Source organism: Mastigoproctus giganteus, chromosome 6, assembly GCF_048544385.1.
Source record: "Mastigoproctus giganteus isolate SK-2022 chromosome 6, ASM4854438v1, whole genome shotgun sequence".
Classification (NCBI taxonomy): Eukaryota; Metazoa; Arthropoda; class Arachnida; order Uropygi; family Thelyphonidae; genus Mastigoproctus; species Mastigoproctus giganteus.
Window position 1 is genome coordinate 211,798,288 of NC_143580.1, and position 21,561 is coordinate 211,819,848.

A 21,561-nucleotide genomic window follows, 5' to 3' on the forward strand; every position below is an offset into this window, starting at 1 on the left:
ACTGAAATTTTGTTTGTCATAATCCACTTATTATCAATGTTCCTGTACCATCATATTTATATTACCTAGTTCACTTGTAATGGTCAGATCGCGGATGTTTGCTCCTATACTTTCCCCATCATATTGGTATGGGTTACAGATCACACAGATTGAATTGCCATGCCATGAATTCCAGTCATTGAGTAGTAAATTAATCTTCAAAATTTGTTTGGTTTGATTTGAATAAAATAAAAACAGTCTTTCTATATATCCAATATTATTATTAAAAATGTAATCTGCTGAGAAGTCAGCAGTCTTACCATTATCTCATTGAAAATAGTATTTTTTACTCTGACTTCATAATGTTGACCATGGATGTAGGCTATCCATTCCAAATTGGATATTTCATAATTATTATAATAGTACATTGACTTTTTCATTAGATCTAGTAGATATTTATATGCAAGAATAAACGTGTAATATTTGATTTTAGGTAGCAATGGATAGCAAGACATCCAGTGATACAAGGATAGCATTTATGACTACAGGAGTCCTTCTCCAGAAACTTGTTAATGATCGTCGCTTGGATATGTATACACATATTATATTAGATGAGGTATGGTTAGGCTCACATCTGTTTCTTAATTCATTAAGATATATGCGGTTTTAAATTTTCAGTAGCTGCTGAATGGTGATAATCTTCTCAAAAATTAAACTTTTTGGTTGTTTAGAAATTAAACAGTTTTATCTTTGATGGTAATGAGAGCAGTCCTGTAGTTTTTATTTCAAAGCTGCTTTAATTAATAAGAAAGTACAACAAGAGTTAGAAACTATTAAGAGTATTAAAAGTTTTATGACTTTCCATTAAAACAGATAATGGATTAAATTTATTTAAAGGGTCCACCCCCCCAACTTTCCCCAAAACAGATTTTATTGTTTGGACAAAAAAGGGTGCACTTTATTCCAATAATTACTCTGACTAACAGAAAATAATATATATATATATATTTTTTTGTACTTCTGGAACAAAATTTGCAGTTTCTAAAGGAAACAAATCTGCTGATTGGGTATATTGAACCACTGAAGTTAATTATGAGGGCATTTTTGAACTCAGAAGAGATTCCTTTGGATTGGAGAAGTGCCAACATAATATGTAAATGTGGTTCTAAGAGCGAAGTTAGCAACTACAGACTGGTTAGTCTAACTTCAGTGGTAGATAAAATCTTAAAAACAATGATTGGGTGCAATCCAGGGACATTTAAATTGATATGGCATTCTTAATAACACACAACATGGCTTTATCAAGGGAAAATCATATTTAACTAACTTAAGTTATTTTGACATACTTATTCATGAGCTGGATGTAGGGAACAATTTCAACATAGTTTATTTGGATTTTAATAAGGCATTTGATTCAGTCCCTCATGAGAGGTTATTGTATAAGCTGGAATAAGTTGGGATTACTGGAAAGATTCTAAGATTGAATGCTGGATGGCTGCAGGGAGTGAGGTCCCCCAAGATCGCTTCTTGGACCATTGTTGCTGTTTCTGATTTTCCTAAACTACATAGACAAAAGGACAGAAGGCTTTATGTCAAAATTTGCAAATGGTGTAAAGATTGGTAAAGTAGTTAATGATCAGTACCAAGCAGTGCTCCTTCAGGATGACTTGAATAGACTGCAAGAATGGTCAGAAAAGTGGCAGCTATGTTTTAATGCAGCAAAATGCAAGGTCTAACACTTGGGGAATAGTAACCCCAAAATAAATTACGCACTTGGTTGGGATGAATTAAAAACAGTAGAGGAAAAAAAAGGATCTGGGAGTTATAATATGGGGAGATATGAAGTTTTCCGAGAATTGTAAACAGGCAGCCAGGAAAGCCCGTGGTGTTCAATCGATGATTTATCAAACATTATCCTGTAGAGATATGCAGGGCATAGTCTCGCTGTATAAGGCAGTTGTAAGACCACATTTGGAATACTGTGTTCAAGTATGGAGACTTCATCTGAAAAAAAAAAAAAAAAAAGACACTGAGCTTCTTGAAAGGTTCTGAAGACTGGCATCTCGCATGGTGAGATTGGCAAATGGGTGACCATATGAGGAAAGGCTTTGAATATGTGAGCTACAGAGCTTGGCAACAAGGCACTGCAGAGGTGACCTGATTGAGGTTTATAATATAAGACTCTGAGAGTTGTTAGTAAAATGAACAAAGGTGGAATTTTCACTGTTATATTGAATTCCAGAACTTGTGGGCATAAATTCAAATTAGAGGGGAAGAAGTTTTGGCTAGATTGTAGGAAGTTTTCTTTAAGCTAGTGAGTTGTTGATCACTGGAACAGGTTGCCTTATGGCAGTTGAGGCTGACAGTTTGAATAAATTCAAAGGTCAGTTGGATGGTTATCTATGTGAGGAAGGCAGCAAATAATTTGTATGTTCTTATCTACTCTTTTTTTTTTTTTTTCTTTTTTCGGACAGTGCAGCAAAAGCCTCTAGCTTCCTTGCACTATGACTATTACTACTATTTCTATATGCTTGGACTGGCTTTAAAAATGTAGTGTGCAATTTTTTTGGAAACAATAAGTACACAGATTAAACAACAGTTGAGTGACATGCTGGAGAAGTTCAGAAAACTAGGCTGCAATATGAGTGTTCAGGTACACTTATTGTACTTTGATCTCAGCTATTTCCCAGAAAATTTATGTAGTGTAAGTGAAGAGTAGGGAGAAAGATTCCATTAGGATATAAAAACAGATGGAAAAAAAGGTACCAAGGGGGTGGAATATCAATATGATGCCAACTAATCTGGATTCTAAAAATAGCCTTAGGGAATCAAAAAAGTGCAGGTTTAAACCCAGTCTAGTGTATAAGAATCCAGTTTTTGGCCATCTCTTTCACAGGTGGATCTGGCCTTTGATATTTCTATTTAAGTATTTTTATTAGCATTTTTATATAAAAATGACCTGTTAAAATCTGTAAAATGGCAAAATATGCCAGAAACAGCTACACCAATATATATATATATATATATATATATAATCGATAATATTTAAAAATAACTAAATGCACAAGGCATAATACGTTAAGAGTAAGAGTTTAGTATCTATATAATATTGGTGTAGGTACACCATAGATAACTCTTAAGAAACTATAATGATAGTGTGGGAGGCATCATTTGCTCTGTATCTCATATTGTGCTCTTCCTTCATAACAAATTGCCAAGGTATTGTACTACCTCGAATAAGTAACGCTTCGCTAATAGAGAAGACTATTGTTACTTATTCTCAGTGACTACCACCACCCAGACGGCTCCGTTTCAAAGCTAGTGGACTATCATCAGTGGGTGGGCAAGTACCCTGGTATTGCAGACCTGACATCCCAGTTGTGAAGATAATCACACAATATGAGAGATGCCAAAAGGTTTGTGATAATATTTAAAAATAACTAAATGCACAAGGCATAATACATTAAGAGTTTAAACAACTGAGTTGTCAGGTCTGCAATACCAGGGTACCTGCCCACCCACCGATGATAGGCCAATATCTTTGAAACGGTGCCGTCTGGGTGGTGGTACTCACTGAGAATAAGTAACAATAGTCTTCTCTATTAGCGAAGCATTACTTATTTGAGGTAGTGCAATACCGTGGCAACTCGTTGTGAAGGAAGAGCACAATATGAGATACAGTGCAAATGATGCCTCCCACACTACTATCATAGTTTCTTAAGCATTATCTATGGTGTATCTGCACCGATATTATATAGATATAACCGATAATAAATATAAAATTAAAATCAAATTAAAACATATGCCAGTACTATGGCAAAACTGTCGAGTGAAAATTTAACATAAAAATTAAATCAACAGGGAAGGGGAAAGTAAAAGTAACAAGACAAACTGTAACCGAAATCCTCCAAATAATTTAGAAATTCAATTAAATCCAATTAATAGTAAATCCATATTAAAATTTAAAATATAAGGCCGATTATATAGAAATTTTGCGGCACCCCCCCTAGTAAGGTACCAGTTCCGAGAAACGTGAAATATCACCAAAAAAAAGGGGCTAAACGAACTACTAAAATAAAATAAAGTAACAAAATATACACTGACCACTAGGCCCCATATCGACGGAGGACCACGAGGCCAATAATGGTCATGGAATCGTTGAATTTCAATCGCTAGACAAATTGTCGCAAAGGTGAACTGATTGAAGAACCAAACCACCTCTCCATTCCTTGATCGAACCACAAATGCAGAGGTTTTGCATAGCAGTGGTCCTTATGCAGCGAGAAATAAACTATAGAATAGACCAGCACTCCAGAGCAGAGCTACACCATCAACATAATGTAAGCTTAACCAGCTTATATAAACAGAAAAATGAAAAGATATAGATGGCAGTATAGGCGGAGCTTTAGCACGTCAAACCCACTACTACCGCCTGATTTACATATGTTTGAATAATGACATTAAGAAAATAAATTAAGAGAATATATTTATTTTATTTTATATATATATATATATATATATATATTTGAATAATAACATTAATGTCATTTGAATAATGACAAGTGAGAACCTATCCTATAAGAAAATAAAATAAAATAAATAACTATAACTAGGTGAATAACCATAACCTACAAAGGACCCTAACAGTCTCTATATATAGCAAAGTCTTACCAAATCCAATAATTCAATATATACAAAATACCAAATCAAAAGTACCATAATGTCATTACTGAATAAGGCTTACATCGAAAGGCACATCAATGAGGGCTAGCACCTCTCAATATATGCCATCAATAACAACATACGCTGTCTGTTGCTGCTAGTTATATGCCAACCTCACCATATTATTATATACTAAGTATAGTATAGGTAATAGCTTTAAGTTTAAATTTATGTTAAAATAAGATAAATTAGCTAATAGAGCAAAATATGAAACACGCTATATAAAAAAATAAATAAAAATAACAATGCCAGACTGGCAAAATATAACTGCTAGCCCTACAGATAGCCAAAAACTTAAACCTTATTAGAATATTTACACAAGTGTTTCTGTTTCTTTTCACCTGTGCATTTTGCACAGGTGAAAAGCATAGTAAAGGCATAGACCCAAAAACTAGGTGAAAGGAATAGGCAACAAGTATAGAAATAGCACCTCAATTTCCCTCGAATTGCTCTAATAGATTGAGCCATAAGATATGAGTTAGATAGCATACAGATAAAAGCAAAGGCAAAGACAGCAAACTACTTCGGAAACTTACCGGGGGTGTAAATCCCCATCCCTTAGCAGGGTTCCTGGTAATTCTTTGTGTACTAATATAACTAATAATCTTGTACTAATATAACTAAGATTTAAAGCCTTAAATATAGAATTAAGATTAAAATTAATAGCCATAATAATAGAAAATGCTTGTATCAAGTACAGTAAGACAATCTTAAAGAAAAAGCAAAATTTACCGTCAGAGCTTACAAAAAACGTGGATAGACCCAAGCTGCTGTGCGAAGTAAAAGAAAGTTCAAAGCTCCCTTTACTGTCAGATATGATTCAGATAACGTATCCACCAATTAAAAGTGTTGTGGACATAAGCAACCTCTGAACAAGATCAAATGCGAAAAAAAAAAGTATTCCTTCCCATAGAACAACTATGGGTACAACTTTTTCAGAGCATAAGACACAGATCAACAGCTCTATGGGAAGTGCCTAATATGTACTTATATACATTTGCTCAAAATAAGACATCTCATTAGTATATCCCAAACTTCCTAACAATAGTATAAGGGCAAATATTTTCGTGCCATAATTTTATAGCAATAAAAATAGCTCTACATAAATACTTAAATATAAATTTAAGAGGGAAACCATTTTTACTAAGCTTGTTAATAAATTCTGTCAGTGAAACTAAAATGTTATCAAGACTATTGCATATTCTTATTAATCTTAATCCTTGTGATAGAATTATATTACTATGAATTTTGCGGGAAATGTTTGAATGCCAGTTTGTGAGACTGACTGTCTTAAATTTAAAATCTCTGTTTGTCGTATACTTTAGTATCTACTTTCTCAGTAGTAATTTTAATGTCAATATCTAGAAATGTGGCTGCCAAAAACTATTTGTACATTCAAGCTCCAAATCTGTAGGATAAAAAATAGCCATATCTTGTAAAAAATTTGGCTCATTAATAGCGATAAGGTCATCGATATATCTATATAAAGTATAGTACTATTATTAAACTTACTTTCATAGTGATGCAAATATAGATTGGCCACAATACACGAACTACACACACCCATTGCTATACTTGTATGCTGTCTATATATGTACTACCATTGACGATATAACAATTAAATAAACATAAGTCTATTAACTTGTCCCAGTAATACTTATCACAAGAAATAACACTGTTATATGCATTATAATATTCATTCAATACCATTTTTAAATTATAATGTGATATACTTGTAAAAAGATTTTTAAAGTCGTAAGTACCAATATGCCTAATATCTGTTGTATTTGTATTCAGGTAATTCAATACCTTTCTATTATTTAAAATAATCTTAGAATCTCCCACATTATCCAATACGATTTTTAACAAAGATTCTAGCTTTTTATGTGGTAACTATCTCTACAAGAAGTTATAAACCTAATTGTGACAGGGGACTTGTGAAATTTGGGGATCCAATACACGTATGGAAATTTAGTGTTATAGTAGTTAAGTTTTAACCTTTTATTCATGGCAATCAGTCTCTTGCTGGTAACATTATCGTTTGTATCGTCTTTCCTGTATGTAGTACTGTTGTTTAAGCTCTTAAGCTGAAGTAGCAATATAAAACTTTTTACAAATAATACCAGTTATTTTCTGCTTTGTCAACAGCGGTGATAATACATCTTGATTGCAAATCTGATAACTGCTGTTTAATTAACTTCAAATCAAAAATCAAGGCCTTATCATACCATTTGAACTTACAATGAATCTGTTTAACCAATGCCTCGTAGGTAAAGCAAATCCACATATGGAACGCCTCTACTGGTATACTGTATTTATACGCCAATTTTAGACCAAACTGTATTAAATCAATACAAATTTGTTTACAAATGTTTTTTTAACACTAGGCCTAAAACGGCCTAAATTTAAAACCATAGAATAACAACCTCTTAAGTTCTACCTGTTTGACAATATTCAGGTCTCCTTTAATTATATGCTTATGGTGTATATCAACATAAGATTATTCTAGTAAATGGCAGAAGCAAAGGGTATTATTCTCTGTAATATTAAGCTTTATTGCCTCTTGTTTATAATTACCGACCTTTAGGCCAAAAGGCTTAACATAGCTGAATCTAGTTCCTATGCTAGAACTAGATAATGGCAATGCATAGTTAAAATGATTTGAAGTTAAATTAAACAGCAGTTATTGGATTTGCAATCAAGATTTATTATCACCACTATTGACAAAGCAGCCAATAACTATGATATTATTTGTAAAAAGTTTTATACTGTTACTTTAGCTAAAGAGCTTAACAAAAGTACTAAATACAGGAAGCCGACCGGGCTAGCCAGGTGGGTAAAGTGCCTGCCTGGCAACACAAAGGTCGCAGGTTCGAATCCCACCTCTGGCTTGGATCAAAGTACTGCAAAAACCTAGGGAGGTGCATTATGGCCACAGAAGCTGATGCACCAACAACTACAAAAAAAAAAAAAAAAAAAAAAAAAAAAACCATACAGGAAAGAGGATACTAACAGTAATATTACCAGCAAAAGACTGATTGCTATGAATAAAAGGTTAAAACTTAACTGCTATAACACTAAATTTCCATACATGTATTCATCATCATCAAACTCTAAAGGCTTCGCCTTGTCGCTGCAACCATACATCTGTCTTCTGCTGAATGTTTCATTTCCTCATATTCCCCAAAGTTCATTTTCCTCATTAGGTTTTCCAAAATTTTCTTCCTTGATTGTCCCTTTCCTTTCTTTCTCAATATTTTTCCTTCTGAGATATTCACTAAAAATTTGTTGTCTTGGGGTGTGTCCTAAAAATTTAGATTGTCTTTTTGCCACAGTCGTGAGTAGCTGCCGCTTTTCTTGCATCTCGTTCAAGACAGATTCGTTGGATCGTCGCTTGATCCAGCTAATCCTCAACATCCTCCTCCAGACCCACATCTCCAATGCTTCCAGTCTCTTGATATCTTTCTTGCATAATGTCCAGGTTTCACTTCCATACAGCAGCACACTCCAAACGAATGATTTAGCAAACTTTTTTCCTGGTCTCCCTGTCGATGTGTCTGCTGGATAGAATATTTTGCTTGTCACCGAAAGCTTGCTTGGCAAGGGTGATTCTTCTTCTGATCTCTGTAGCACACCAGTTGTCCTGGGTAATGAAATTCCCCAAATAACAAAACTGTTTCACTTGTTCCACTTGTTGTTCCCCATTTTGATGTTTGTTTGAGATTGTTCATCATTTTTGGTGATGACAAGTATTTTAATCTTTTGTGCATATATCTTTAGATGTGAATCTTGTAGCCTTAATGATAGCCTTTCCAACATCTTACACAGCTCATGCTCTGAGTCAGCTAATAATGCTGTCATCCGCGAATCTGATGCAGTGACTCTGTTGTCCATTAATCTTGATACCCTTTGCTTCCTGCTTCATTTTTGTTATGGATTCCTCGATGAACATGTTAAAAAGGTATTTCTTCCATGATCTATGGTTTCCTTGGACTATGTCTCCTGTGTTACTTTTAATATACCTTGCTTTATCAAATCCCAGTTGATTTCTCCTGTTACGTTAGCTATGATTTCATTTGTTTATTCTTCGTAGTTCCTCTTGGCATGTTCATATTGTAATTTATCTAAATCCCAGCTAATCCTTCCAATTCATTTGAATTTCTTAAATCTAAGATTGCCCTTTGCCATCACTAGACAGTGGTCACTGTCAACTTCTGCTTCAGGATAACTGTGGCTCGACTTAATTTGGTTGCAATATCTTGTCTTGACTAGTATGTAATCAATTTGATAGCGTATATCACCTGGTGCTCTCCAGGTGTACCTTCTCTGTGGTACTTCAAATAGGGTATTGGTTGTCACCATATCGTACTGTTCATAGAAGTCAAGCAGCCTGTTGCCTCTGCTATTCCTGTTTCCCAATCCAAACTTCCCTACTCCTATTCTGTCATATTGCGGATATTCGAGAAGTTTAAGCTGATTGAGTGGGGCAATGTTTCTCAAAATGGAAAGTGGAATGAAATGTGTTGTCATCGGCAAAACTATGGATAGGATTTCCAGTCAATGGAAGAAGGTCATTAATATACAAGAGGGAAAGAGTGGGGGAAAGAACTGAACTTTGGGGGACAACAACATTAGTGGAGAAGTTAGAAGACAAAGAGCCAACTACCATCACCATCAGTGAGCAATCAGAGAGAAAACTGGATAACCAATTACAGCAAACCATAAGATGAAAGCTTGTTTAGAAGACCTTTATGCCAAACACTATCGAAAGCCTTTGAGATATCAAGAGCAACTGCTTGAGTTTCACCAAACTTTTCCATTGAATTTATCCATAAATGAGTAACATAAGCCAGAATATCACCAGTGGATCAACACTGATGGAATCCATACTGGCGATTGTTGATCATACGAAAAGTTTCTAGGTAGTTTAAGAGTTGGTGGTTAATTGATTTCTCCATTACTTTTGAAAGATTAGAAGTAATTTTAATGGGACGATAATTGGATGGGAGGGATTTGTGACCCTTTTTAGGAACTGGCTGGATATGAGCAAATTTCCAAGCAGAAGGAAAAACATCTTTGGAATAAGAAAGTGAAAAAAGGTGACAAAGAACAGTAGTAAGTTGAGGAGCACAGGTTTTGAGAACAAGTGGCGAAGGGGCTCACACCTGGTGAGTATGGGCTTGGCACACCCAGGGTCCCGAGCTGGATATCATCATTCTTCTCTTTCTTGGTGATTCCCTTCTACTTTTGACTCTCTCTCTCTCTCTCTCTCTCTCTCTCTCTCTCTCTCTCTCTCTCACACACACACACACACAGGGTAACTCGGAAACTTCTTTTTTCCTGGTGCAGCATAAGCCTCAGGCTTATTTGCACCATATGGCTATTAATAATAATACAATCGGGACATGGAGCTTTCTTAGCATCAAGATTCGTCAAAGTCCTTCTCGCATCCTTTTGACGGAAGACCACAGGAGACATTGAATGAGTGTGCTAGGAATGATGGGAGGTGTTTTACCAAAATCATTAATACAGAGTTGGAAGAAAAATGGGATGCTAGCAGGTCAGCATCCCAGCAGAGATGGGCAAAAGTTGCGGCCAATAGCTTTGGCAAGAGACCAGAATGCTTGGCTATCATTAGGGCAAGAAGCAAGTTTTCTACTCTTAGCGTGTTCAAAATCTAGTTTGGACTGATTAATAACAGCTTTACAATTTTTGCGAGCTTTGGTGTAGGCAGAAAATGAAACTGAAGAATTGGAAACAAGCCAATTACAATATGCAACTTCTTCTCTTGAACAGCCTTAACACATTTATTGGAAAACCAAGGTTTAGATAAAGGGTGAGATTTTAAAGTGGAGTGTGGAATAAAGGATTCCATTCCTACTAGAATAATTTCACTGACATGATCTGAGCAAACACATTCCTTCATGTGTTTCAAAACTCCTGATGTCAACATTGACATCAGAAGTTTTGAAACAGTAATCCGACCAAGGAAAAGAAGAAAAGAAATCTCGCAGGTCATCCCATTTTGCATTCTTGTAATGCCAAACAGTGCGTGGTTGGGAATAGCCATGAGATAAAGGCTCTATTGGAGAAGAGACATCACCAAGTTGTGATCTGAGGTGCCTAAAGGACTGCTCACTTCGACTGTTACTTAGAAGGATTGTGAGAAAAAGATTAAGCGTGTTGGCTGTATGGTTAGGATTGTCAGTTAGAATTCTGGTAGGTAAATAAACAATCTGTGCAAGGTCATTAGTAATTGCAAAAGCCTCAGCATCTCGACCAGCTGAGCCGGTGCGACTAGAAAACGGAAGCCAGCTTGAGTTGTGAACATTAAAATCACCAAGGAAAATTACCTCACTGTTAAGAAAGACTGGGGAAAGTCAAGTTGCAAAGAGAGGAAGTCAAAGAACTCCAAGTGATTAGTGGAGTTGGGAGAACAGTAGAGACAACAGATGAATTTGACAGAATGAGGTAGAGAGATTTTAAGCCAGAGAAGATCGAAAGGAGATTGCAAATTACCAAGTGTCTGACAGGGAATATTGGAATGGACATATGCACAAGTACCACCTTTGAACCCGAAAGGAATCATACAGCGAATAATTTGGGCAACTGAGATGAGCAGTAGCTGAATCAACTGATAACTGAGATTCTGTCAGAAAAAGTACATAGGGTTTGGCAGACTGCAAGTGAAAATGGATGTTGTTGAGATTAGAATTGAGACTACATGTATTTGTGAAATGAACTAGAAAGTGTTTGGGGGGGGGGGTTAGATCTTTTTGCAGATAAGCCTGGTGTATTCAATAGTAAGAAAGAGTGGGGGGACATGATGTGTGAAATAATGAAATTTTTGGATATGGCATACACATGATAAGAATATACCCAGATCCTTGACATAACATGGCTTCGACAATGCCCCCTGCATGCATACTACTCGGACTCCCTCCAGTCACTATCTGGTGGGAGTCCGGATATTGACTGGAGGATATACAATAGCTGATCCAGAAGCCTCCTAAAGAGTTACCAATAGGTTCGGTCTAGTGTACTAACTAGTGGCCGGCCTGCAAACACTATTTTAGAGCCGTACCCTCGAAATGTAAGGAAGATTGGATCTCGCCATAATGTTCATCATAACCTGAAAAGTCATCAGTGTATGATGGAAGAGATGGGGAAGGGTTGAACGGAACTTAGCTCTAGAGACTAAACATGGGTTCCACCACTTCAAGGCCTCCAATAAGCAAAGTGGTGGTATTGCCCGGTTGATGAGCATCATCTACCACCTTGTATTGCTTGGTAACACAGAGGTGCGGCATTCCTTCATGTGGTGTGGGTGCCACACCTTGACCCCTGCTTATGTTGGTTCACACCTGAGTGGTCACCCACAGTGTGCTTGTGCATGGAGGTTATACCCAGGATTACTAACAGTCCCACCATCATGAAGGTGCAAGCAGAGGAATTTGCTGTCAAAAACTGTCAGGACTTCGCCGAAATTGGGTCCACTTGACTTGAATATCACCCGAATATCAGTTCCATCAGTGTTTTAGACTCCCAGGTAGCAAATACAGCTTGTCTGGCATATCTGAGAGAATGTCTATGACAACCTCAAGGACCTTCATTATATAAAATATAATGAAGCCATTCAGAGGGACCAGAATATGCAATAGTCTCGATAACATTTTAGTTTCACTGACAGAATTTATTAACAAGCTTAGTAAAAATGGTTTCCCTCTTAAATTTATATTTAAGTATTTATGTAGAGCTATTTTTATTGCTATAAAATTATGGCATGAAAATATTTGCCCTCATACTATTGTTAGGAATTTGGGGATATACTAATGAGATGTCTTATTTTGAATTACGGCAAGAAAATATTTGCCCTCATACTATTGTTAGGAAGTTGGGGATATACTAATGAGATGTCTTATTTTGAGCTTATGTACATGATATTAGGCACTTCCCATATGCCTGTTGATCTGTGTCTTATGCTCTGAAAAAGTTGTACGCATAGTTCTATGGGAAGGAATACTTTTTTTTTTTTCGCATTTGATCTTGTTCAGAGGTCGCTTATGTCCACAGCACTTAATTGGTGGATACGTTATCCTCAGTCATATCTGACAGTAGAGGGAGCTTTGACTTTCTTTCACTTCGTGCAACAGCTTGGGTCTATCCACATTTTTTGTATGCTCTGATGTATCTGTAAATTTTGCTTTGTTCTTTAAGATTGTCTTGCTGTACTTAATACAAACATTTTCTATTATTATGGCTGTTAATTTTAACCTTAATTCTATATTTAAGGCTTTAAATATTAGTTATATTAGTATAAGCTTCTTTATACAACGAATTACCATTAACCCTGCTAAGGGATGGGGATTTACACCCTCGGTAAGTTTCTGAAGTAGTTTACTGTCTTTGCCTTTGCTTTTATCTATATGCTATCTAACTTTTATATCTTATGCCTCAAAATCTATACTTGTTGACTATTCCTTTCACCTAGTTTTTGGGTATATGCTTTTCATCTGTGCATTTTGCTAAAGAAACAGAAACACATGTGTAAATATTCTAATAAGGTTTAAGTTTTTGGCTATCTATAGGGCTAGCTGTTATATTTTGCCAGTCTGGCATTGTTATTTTTATTTATTTTTTAATATAGCGTGTTTCATATTTTGCTCTATTAGCTAATTTATCTTATTTTAATGTAAATTTAAACTTAAAGCTATTACATTTACTATATTTAGTATATAATAATATGGTGAGGTTGGCATATAACTAGCAGAAACAGATAGCGTATGTTGTTATTGATGACATATATTGAGAGGGACTAGCTGTCGTTGACGTGCTTTTCGATGTAAGCCATATTCAGTAATGACATTATGGTACTTTTGATTTGGTATTTTGTATATATTGAATTATTGGATTTGGTAAGACTTTGCTATATGTAACGGCCTCCGTAGTCGAGTGCTATATATAGAGATTGTTAGGGTCCTTTATAGGTTATGGTTATTCACCTCTATCTTAAACTATAACGTTTGAAATAAAAAATAATATCTGGTATATATGTATATTTTTTATTTGTAAAAAATTCTGATGGGATAGAGCAAATTTCAAGTAACTTTCAAAATTTCCATTAAACATGTTCAGATTATTTATTAGCAGTAAAAAATCAGAAGTTTTCTTAAAATGTGAACCACCAGTGTAACCATTATTTTTTCCTAAAAATCCTTTAAATGTTTAACTGTGTAAATTTTTATAGGTACACGAACGGGATCAAGATACTGATTTTGCTTTACTTGTGGTGAAGAAATTTTTGCATACAGTGTCAAAAGGTGTGAAGGTAAATGCTTTATTTTATTTATATAAATTTGAACCACAAGTCAATAATAAACTATTCCAGATTAAAAAAGAACCTCAGCTGTGGACTTCTAGTTTCAGGAGAAGCAGACAAGAAGTCATTTTGGCAAGACATTGAATTGGTCATTCTTATACAACACATCTGTTCTTGCTTATGAGAGAGAATCCTCCTCAATGTCTCATCTGTCAGACCCAGCTAACAATTTAACACATTCTAATAGAATGCCCTCAGTACGCAACTATCTGAAAATCCAATTTTTATTCTCCATCCAATTTGCAGGAACCTTTAACTTTATTACACATACTTGACAAAAATGAAAATTTTGAAGAACTATTTCAATACTTGAAATGCACAAAGTTATATAACCATCTCTGAAAGACAATATACAATTTTCAGTCATAAGAAATTCATGAACAGGCACAATATGGCCCAGGAGGCTCTTGTGTCAAAAATCCTCAATTACAACAACAACAACATAAATTTGATTTGATATCTAAGCTAAACATGGAAAGAAAGATATTGGGGAAGGAATTGGGAATTAATTCCAAATCAGTACATTTAAGCAAGGACTACAAACTTCTCTTGGTTTTACAAAGAGAACTGTTGACTACGGAAGTCAACCCTTTGTTTCTTGGGAATTTCCCTGACTGCTTTTGTTATCTCCTTATCAATTGCTGTATGCTTCTGTATCAAGCTTCCCACTACATTTTTATAGCTCTAAGGAATATCTCACAAACATTGTTGTCCAGGCACTTTTAAATATATACAGTGGAACTTCTCTATTGCAAACTTCTTTTTAACAAATTTCTCTGTATTACGAATTTTTTTGCAAAACATTGCACCTCAAAACGAAATTACATGTAAAATTAATCCCATATAGCAAAGTGTTAGTCTCTCTTTAACGAATTTTTTAAAAAAATTAGCAAAAGCATTTATAAAGATTTTCAAGCATTTACTTCTGAACAGCTGCTCAAATATAATACGATCTCCTTCCCTCTGAAATTGCTCATTAGCATCTGGAATTAACCATCACTTTTAGTGAACACTTGTGGCCATTGATGCCCATAGAGGGTCTTTGTTTCATTTTTGTTACAGTTATAAAACCAAATGGGTTTCTTTAAAGTGATCATAAACTTTGCAGTAAATATGGTAGATTTGTAAATTGATGTTGGCTAAGGGGGAAAATGAAATTCATTGTGGGTAAACCTTTAGCATGCTGTGGGGGGGTAATACATAGATTCGATAGTTGGTTTTTAGTAATGCTTTTTAATGTTTTTTGAGTGACATTAGCTTCTCACCTCAGCCGTACCACGTGACCTTCCTGTCAATCATTATATGATAGTTTTTGTATATGTCCGTTCTCATCTAACTTTACTTCCAGTAGATGGTTTTGCTAAAATTTCTAAATTTCATTCTTTTAGAATGATTTGTCATCAATCACATAGGTTATGCTCTTGTTTTTTTTTTTTTTTGCTGAAAAGTAACATACAGCATACATTAACCAAATTTTCTTTCATGTATATATGAATGAAAGCAGAATAAAAGGATTTCACAAAGTGACATATTTCTTCAAAGTGATTGATACAAAAGGTCATGTGATACCATTGAATTGACAAGCAAAAATCATTGAGTAGGTGGTACTAAGAATTCATTATATGGCCAGTATAGCAAAGTTTACTGTGGCTACGATATGCTTGTATCAGCAGTGAGTTATAGCCTGTTGCACCTGAGTAATTTTTACCATTGCAGAAACAATATTAGCATTAGTAGAGGCATATGATGCAAGAAAGCAAGCTTATGCAGCATCACCCAAAAAGAAAAAAAAAAAAAAAAAGCTCCCACCCCTCTGTTTGTTCCAAATACCTGTCCAGCTGAGCCTTAAATTTATTTAGACTATTAACTTCCACCAACCAACTACCCGCTGGCTAAAGGCAAACTTCCACACATCTATCCTGCATCTGTCTTTCCTCAATTTGAATTTATTCCCTTTCAGGTGATTATTCTGAGCAAGAGGAAGAATCCCATCAGTATTCAGCATGCTCAAACCATTCAAGGCTTTATACACCTCAATCAGATCACCTCGCAGGTGCCTAATCTCCAGACACTGTAATTTGCAAAACTTAAGCCTTTCTTTGTAAGAGCAATCCTTTGTTCCATTCACTAATCTTGTTGCCCTTCTCTGTACTCATTCCAACAGCTCTACATCCTTAAAATGAGGCCTCCAGACCTGTATACAGTACTCAAGGTGTGGCCTGACCATTGCTTTATATAAGGGGATAATCACCTCCTAATCCCGGCTAGAAAAATTCCCGTATATCATTGATAAGACACCATGAGCTACTCTTGCAGACCGTCTGCACTGCTCAGAAGACTTCATATCTGCCTGCACAATTATCCACAGGTCCTTTTTGTTCTCTACCACTGTCAGTGTAGTACCACAGAGTTGATACGTTACTCTTGGGTTACTGCTTCCCATATGTAGTACTTTACATTGTCAATGTTAAACTTCATTTGCCACCTCTTAGCTCATCTACTCAACTTTTCTAGATCCTGTTGCAGCAGCGTACTGTCATTAGTGTCCATAACAACCCTGTCACCTTTGTATCGTCTAAAAATGTGGACATTAAGCTTGATATACCATCAGCAATATCATTTATAAATACAGAAAACAACAATGGACCCAACACTGAACCCTGAGGGACTCCACTAATAATATTAGTCCACGATGAGCAGTGTCCATTGATTACCACTCTGTCTTCTTCCACTCAACCATCCCTTTATCCATAGCAACAATTTGCCTCCAATGCCACACTGCTCCAATTTGTTCAGCAGTCTTCCATGTGCAACAGTATCAAAAGCCTTTCTAAGATCCAAATATGATATCAAAGTTATTCCCTGCATCCAGTTCCTTTGTGACCACATCATAGTATCCAATCACTTTGGTCAGGCAAGACTTTCCCTTATCAAAACCATGCTGTGTCTGATCTATAACTGAAGTCTTGTCTAGATGATCCTGCAGTGCTTCTTTAACCAGTGCCTCCATTAATTTTCCGGGAACAGAAGTTAAACTCACAGGTCTATAATTACTTGTGTCAGTCTTTGATCCTCCTTTGTGAATTGGGGTCACATTTGCACATCTCCAGTCCATGGATACCTCCCCTGAGTCCAAGGAAGCTCTCATAATTATGGCTAAGGGTTTGCTTACTTCCTTTGCTGCCTCCTTTAATATAACTGGATAGATCCCATCCACCCTGATGCCTTTTTTATGTTTATCTTCAACAATTTTTCCTCCACTTTCCTCTCAGTTATTACAAAATCATCTAGCTCACTGCCAGAGTTTAACTCACCTCTGGCATTCCCCTCCCTGAATAACTCCTCATGTGTGAATGTAGTTGCAAAATACTCATTTAGTTTGTTAGCCTCCTGAGCAGGATCATGAGCAGTTGAACTATCAATATCCAGTCGACCAATCTGATTCATCTCTTTCATTCTAGAGTTTACATAGGTAAAGAACTCTTTTCTGTTTTTCTTTGCACCCTTTGCCAAAGATTTCTCATAATCTGCCTTTGACTTCCTAATCTCCTTTGTGACTTGGTTACAGACCAGCTTATACCTATCATAGGCTTCCATGTCACCCATTAATTTATATGTATCCCATGCATTTTTCTTCTCTCATTAGTTCATCTGACATCCATTATATGTCTCATTAGTTCATCTGACATCCATTTAGGCCTAAACCTTGAACAATATTTCTTAGTTGGTATGTAAAGCCTAGTTGCTTCCAAGATTATTTTTTTTGAATTCTTCCCATTTTGAATTTGCTGTTGGTAACATCATCAGTTGGTCCCACCGGATAGAATTTAAATACTGTCTCAGACCACCGTAGTCACCTTTACTAAAGCAAAAATCTTCCTTTTACCCCTGATGGTAGTCACCTTTTTGAGTAAATCCCACTTCAGCACACTGTGATCACTGCCACCTAGTGGTTCCTTTATCTGCATATTCTTAATGCATGAAGAATCACTACTGATAATCAGATCAAAAGTATTACTCCCTTTAGTTGTCTCCTGAACATGCTGATGTAGAAAACAATCATCCAATAAATCCACAAAAGCCTTGCTGGTATGTGTGACCAACCCACATATTATAGTCAATCTCTGGGAAATTAAAATCCTCCATTATAAGATACTCTGATTTACTGGCCCACTATTTCTCTGCACAATTGCACATTATACTCATCAGACTCATTAGGCCTATAACACAGACCTACTCATTTTTCCTTTCCCAGTGCTTATGTCACACCAAACAGTCAATATTGCATTGTCCACCAACATCAATTGAATGCACTGCCTTAGATTTTGTATTTCTTAACTAACAGCATAACCCTTCCTCCCTTCCTGTCCTGTCTATCCTTTCTGTGCACATTTTACTCCCCAAATTCCAATTCTGTGCTGCTTATGTCTGTGTGACACCACGTCTCTGATATCCCAATATCCTTTGATGTTTTGACTTTGATGCCTTGACTAGCACTTCAAGCTCATCAAATTTATTAACTATACTCCCAGCATTGGTGTACATGCAAGTATACATTCACCTGTTTCTACTCTTAGTTACCCTAACACAGCCCATGTATTTACTTGTTCCACTATGACTTCCAGCAGTCCTGGAAATCTCATGGAGTTAACATGGAGTTTCAAAAGGGCGTGAATGTGAGCTCACGTGGGGTGCTTCCATATCGGAAATGGCATGTTGTCCTATCAGTTGCTCACGACTCACTGTGGTTAAGGTGTATAAAGAATGGTTCTGTCAGCGGGAAGTGGTTTGACCAGGTCAAACCACTTTCCGCTGACAGAACTCTAAAGGATTACACAAGTTGGATGTTTGTGGTAAGCAAAGGGTGTGCAGCAAGTTGTACAGGCTCAATGGCAGGTCACTGTGTGACAGTTGATATTGCAATACAAAATGGGGAATGCAAGAACAATGTCCCAAATGCTGCACGCTCAGATGTATGGGTTCCACAGCAGATGAAACCCAAGAGACACTCTCTTCACTGCTGATCATCATTGATGGCAAATGCTGTGGTGTCAACAACATGCTGGTTGAACATAGGAGGACAGGAAACAAGTGTGCTGGTCTGATGAGTTCAAATACCTGTTGCAACACACCAATGGAGGCCTTCATTTGTGGTGCATGTAACATGAGCTCATGGGCCCATTATGCATGATGTCCACTATCAAGGCAGGTGGCAGTGGTTGCTTAATATGGAGCATGTTTTGCTGGCAAGAACTAGGACTAATGTTTCACTGGTGAGGTTTAATGGTTACTCTTAGGAGATCATTGCATTTTTCCCAGACAGAAATGGGATCTTCCAAGATGATAATGTGCTGTGTCATCGAGCCTGCACTGTGCACAAGTGGTTTGAGGAACACAGTGAAGATATCACCCATCTTGATTAGCCTCTAAATTTGTGTGACCTCAATACAATTGAACACCTGTGGGATGTTTTGGAATAGGAGGTGAAGCATATGGACATGCAACAGTCATCTATTCTGACACTGTGGGAAACCTTGTAGCAGCATGGCTGCAGATCTATCCTTACGGATGTCTTCAGACATCTAGTGTAGTTGCTGCCTAGGTGAACGTTATCTGTGCGAATGGTGGATCATAATTCAGTGATCTCTCAGTATATATGCTGGTCACTATGAGCTGATAAATTTGTTGTATTGCATGTGTCAAACTACAGAGCTGAAGGAAATGTTTTCTTTGCACATAATATTGTATGTTACATTCTCATTACTGCTTAGTCAGTTTATTTCAAAATGGTCTCTAAAATTTTCTCCATTATTTAAACAATCTGATTAAATGTTTCTTCTTTTTTTTGCTTAGACTTGAAAGCAGATCCCAAATAGAGTTAAAAATGTCATAGTTGTGCAAGTTGAGTTAATTGTGGATCCCTTTTGTAGACATTACTTAGAACTAATAAATGAAGAATTTTGTTCAGTATTTCTGTGGAGAGAAGTGTTTATTTTTAACTTCAATTTTACAGTGAATTTTCATGTATAACTTTCACACAGGATATCCAACTTTGTGTACAGTAAAACATCACTTTAACAGCCCTCAGTAATCGTCAGCATCCACCAAATCAGACCTATTGTCTGTATGGGAATCTCTGAAGTAACTGTTTGTCTAATGGTCTTTCCTATCAGTTAAAATATTTTCACAGTAAAGAGGAGTAGCACTGGGAAGCCATGATTTTCCTTGTCTTCCATCTACCTGTTGAATGTGCTTGAGTTCAGTAGAGAGTCATCTGAACCTGCAAGTCACGATCTAAAGAACTCTTGAGTACCCTTGTTGGGACTTGAGAGCTCTTCAGACTGAATAAGTATTATTAAGTTTCTTCCACTGCTCACTATATGACTGAGAAAACATTCAATCTTTTCTATTACAGTAAGAGTAAGTGTAATGAAATATAGTATTATAACTGTTTTTTATTTTCATAGTATACAGCAACTTCAGAAGCTGTATGTTTCTTTAAAGCTTAATGGATAATTGGATTTAGCAGACAGGCCTTACTCTCCCATATTGTAGATTAAAATTGAGGTTTTTTGTTATTTATATATGAATGTTAGTGTAGGAAAAAACACTAGAGATACTACTGTTGAATTCACTTTTATTACAGGTGTTGCACATGTGAAATTGCTGCGAGTTCAGGATCATGTCAGTCTGTTCTTCAAACTCTTATTAAAGTTAAGTTTAAGTGTATTGCTCAATGCCTAAAAAAAAAAAAATCAGAAACAAGAGGCATGATATTTTAATTTTAATTTAAATCATATTTTAATTGAAATTTAAAATGTAATATTTTAATTTAATATAGATTTAAATATTTATCTCAATATTTTAATTTAGAGTGAAACATTGGCATACTAATGTGTTAGCATGCCAGTGTTTCATACTCTGAAAATATTAGTCTGCTCTTCTATTCTTTAAATTTGACTTGTAGAACTTAGAAAATTTAAGATGTGAGAGTTATTTAGCTCATCACATGAAGAAACGATTGGCAAGAGTATTTTTTTTACCATTATTTTATACTACTATTTTATGGTTTAATTGAAGCTAAGAAAGTAGTGTTCAGTCTTTAATTAAAAGGCTTATGTATTTAGAACAATATTACATGCAAGAATGTAATACACGTAAGCTGAAGGCAATTTATGATTATCAACTTCATTTAAATTTTGTACTTCAAATGTATAAGTATTGTGATTTTGTGCAGGGTAATATATTGAGTTTACATCAATTTTGAATTTAAAATTGTTTTGCTACTAATATTGCACCCAGTTTTAAGCTAATGGTTACTTTGTATGCTTCTCATCTAAAATTAATAATGGTTGTTTTGTTTTTTTTTTTTTTTTTTGGTTTGGCAGTATAATAAAATCCTTAGCATAAATTGAATGTTGAGTATATTAGTTTCTACTTCTGGAAGTGAAGATATGTTTATGTAAATTATATCAGATTGA

The 21,561-nt window shown here is 35.7% G+C and overlaps 1 protein-coding gene across 1 annotated transcript in view; it reads left to right on the top strand.

Moving 5' to 3' along the window:
- The window catches only part of spn-E (tudor domain containing 9 protein spindle E), a 421,802-nt gene that overhangs the window by 53,315 nt on the left and 346,926 nt on the right, over positions 1 to 21,561 (top strand). The window contains exons 6-7 of the mRNA XM_090376707.1: positions 473 to 595; positions 13,949 to 14,029. Coding sequence (XP_090232833.1) covers positions 473 to 595; positions 13,949 to 14,029 — 204 coding nt within the window. The remainder of the gene's footprint in view (positions 1 to 472; positions 596 to 13,948; positions 14,030 to 21,561) is intronic.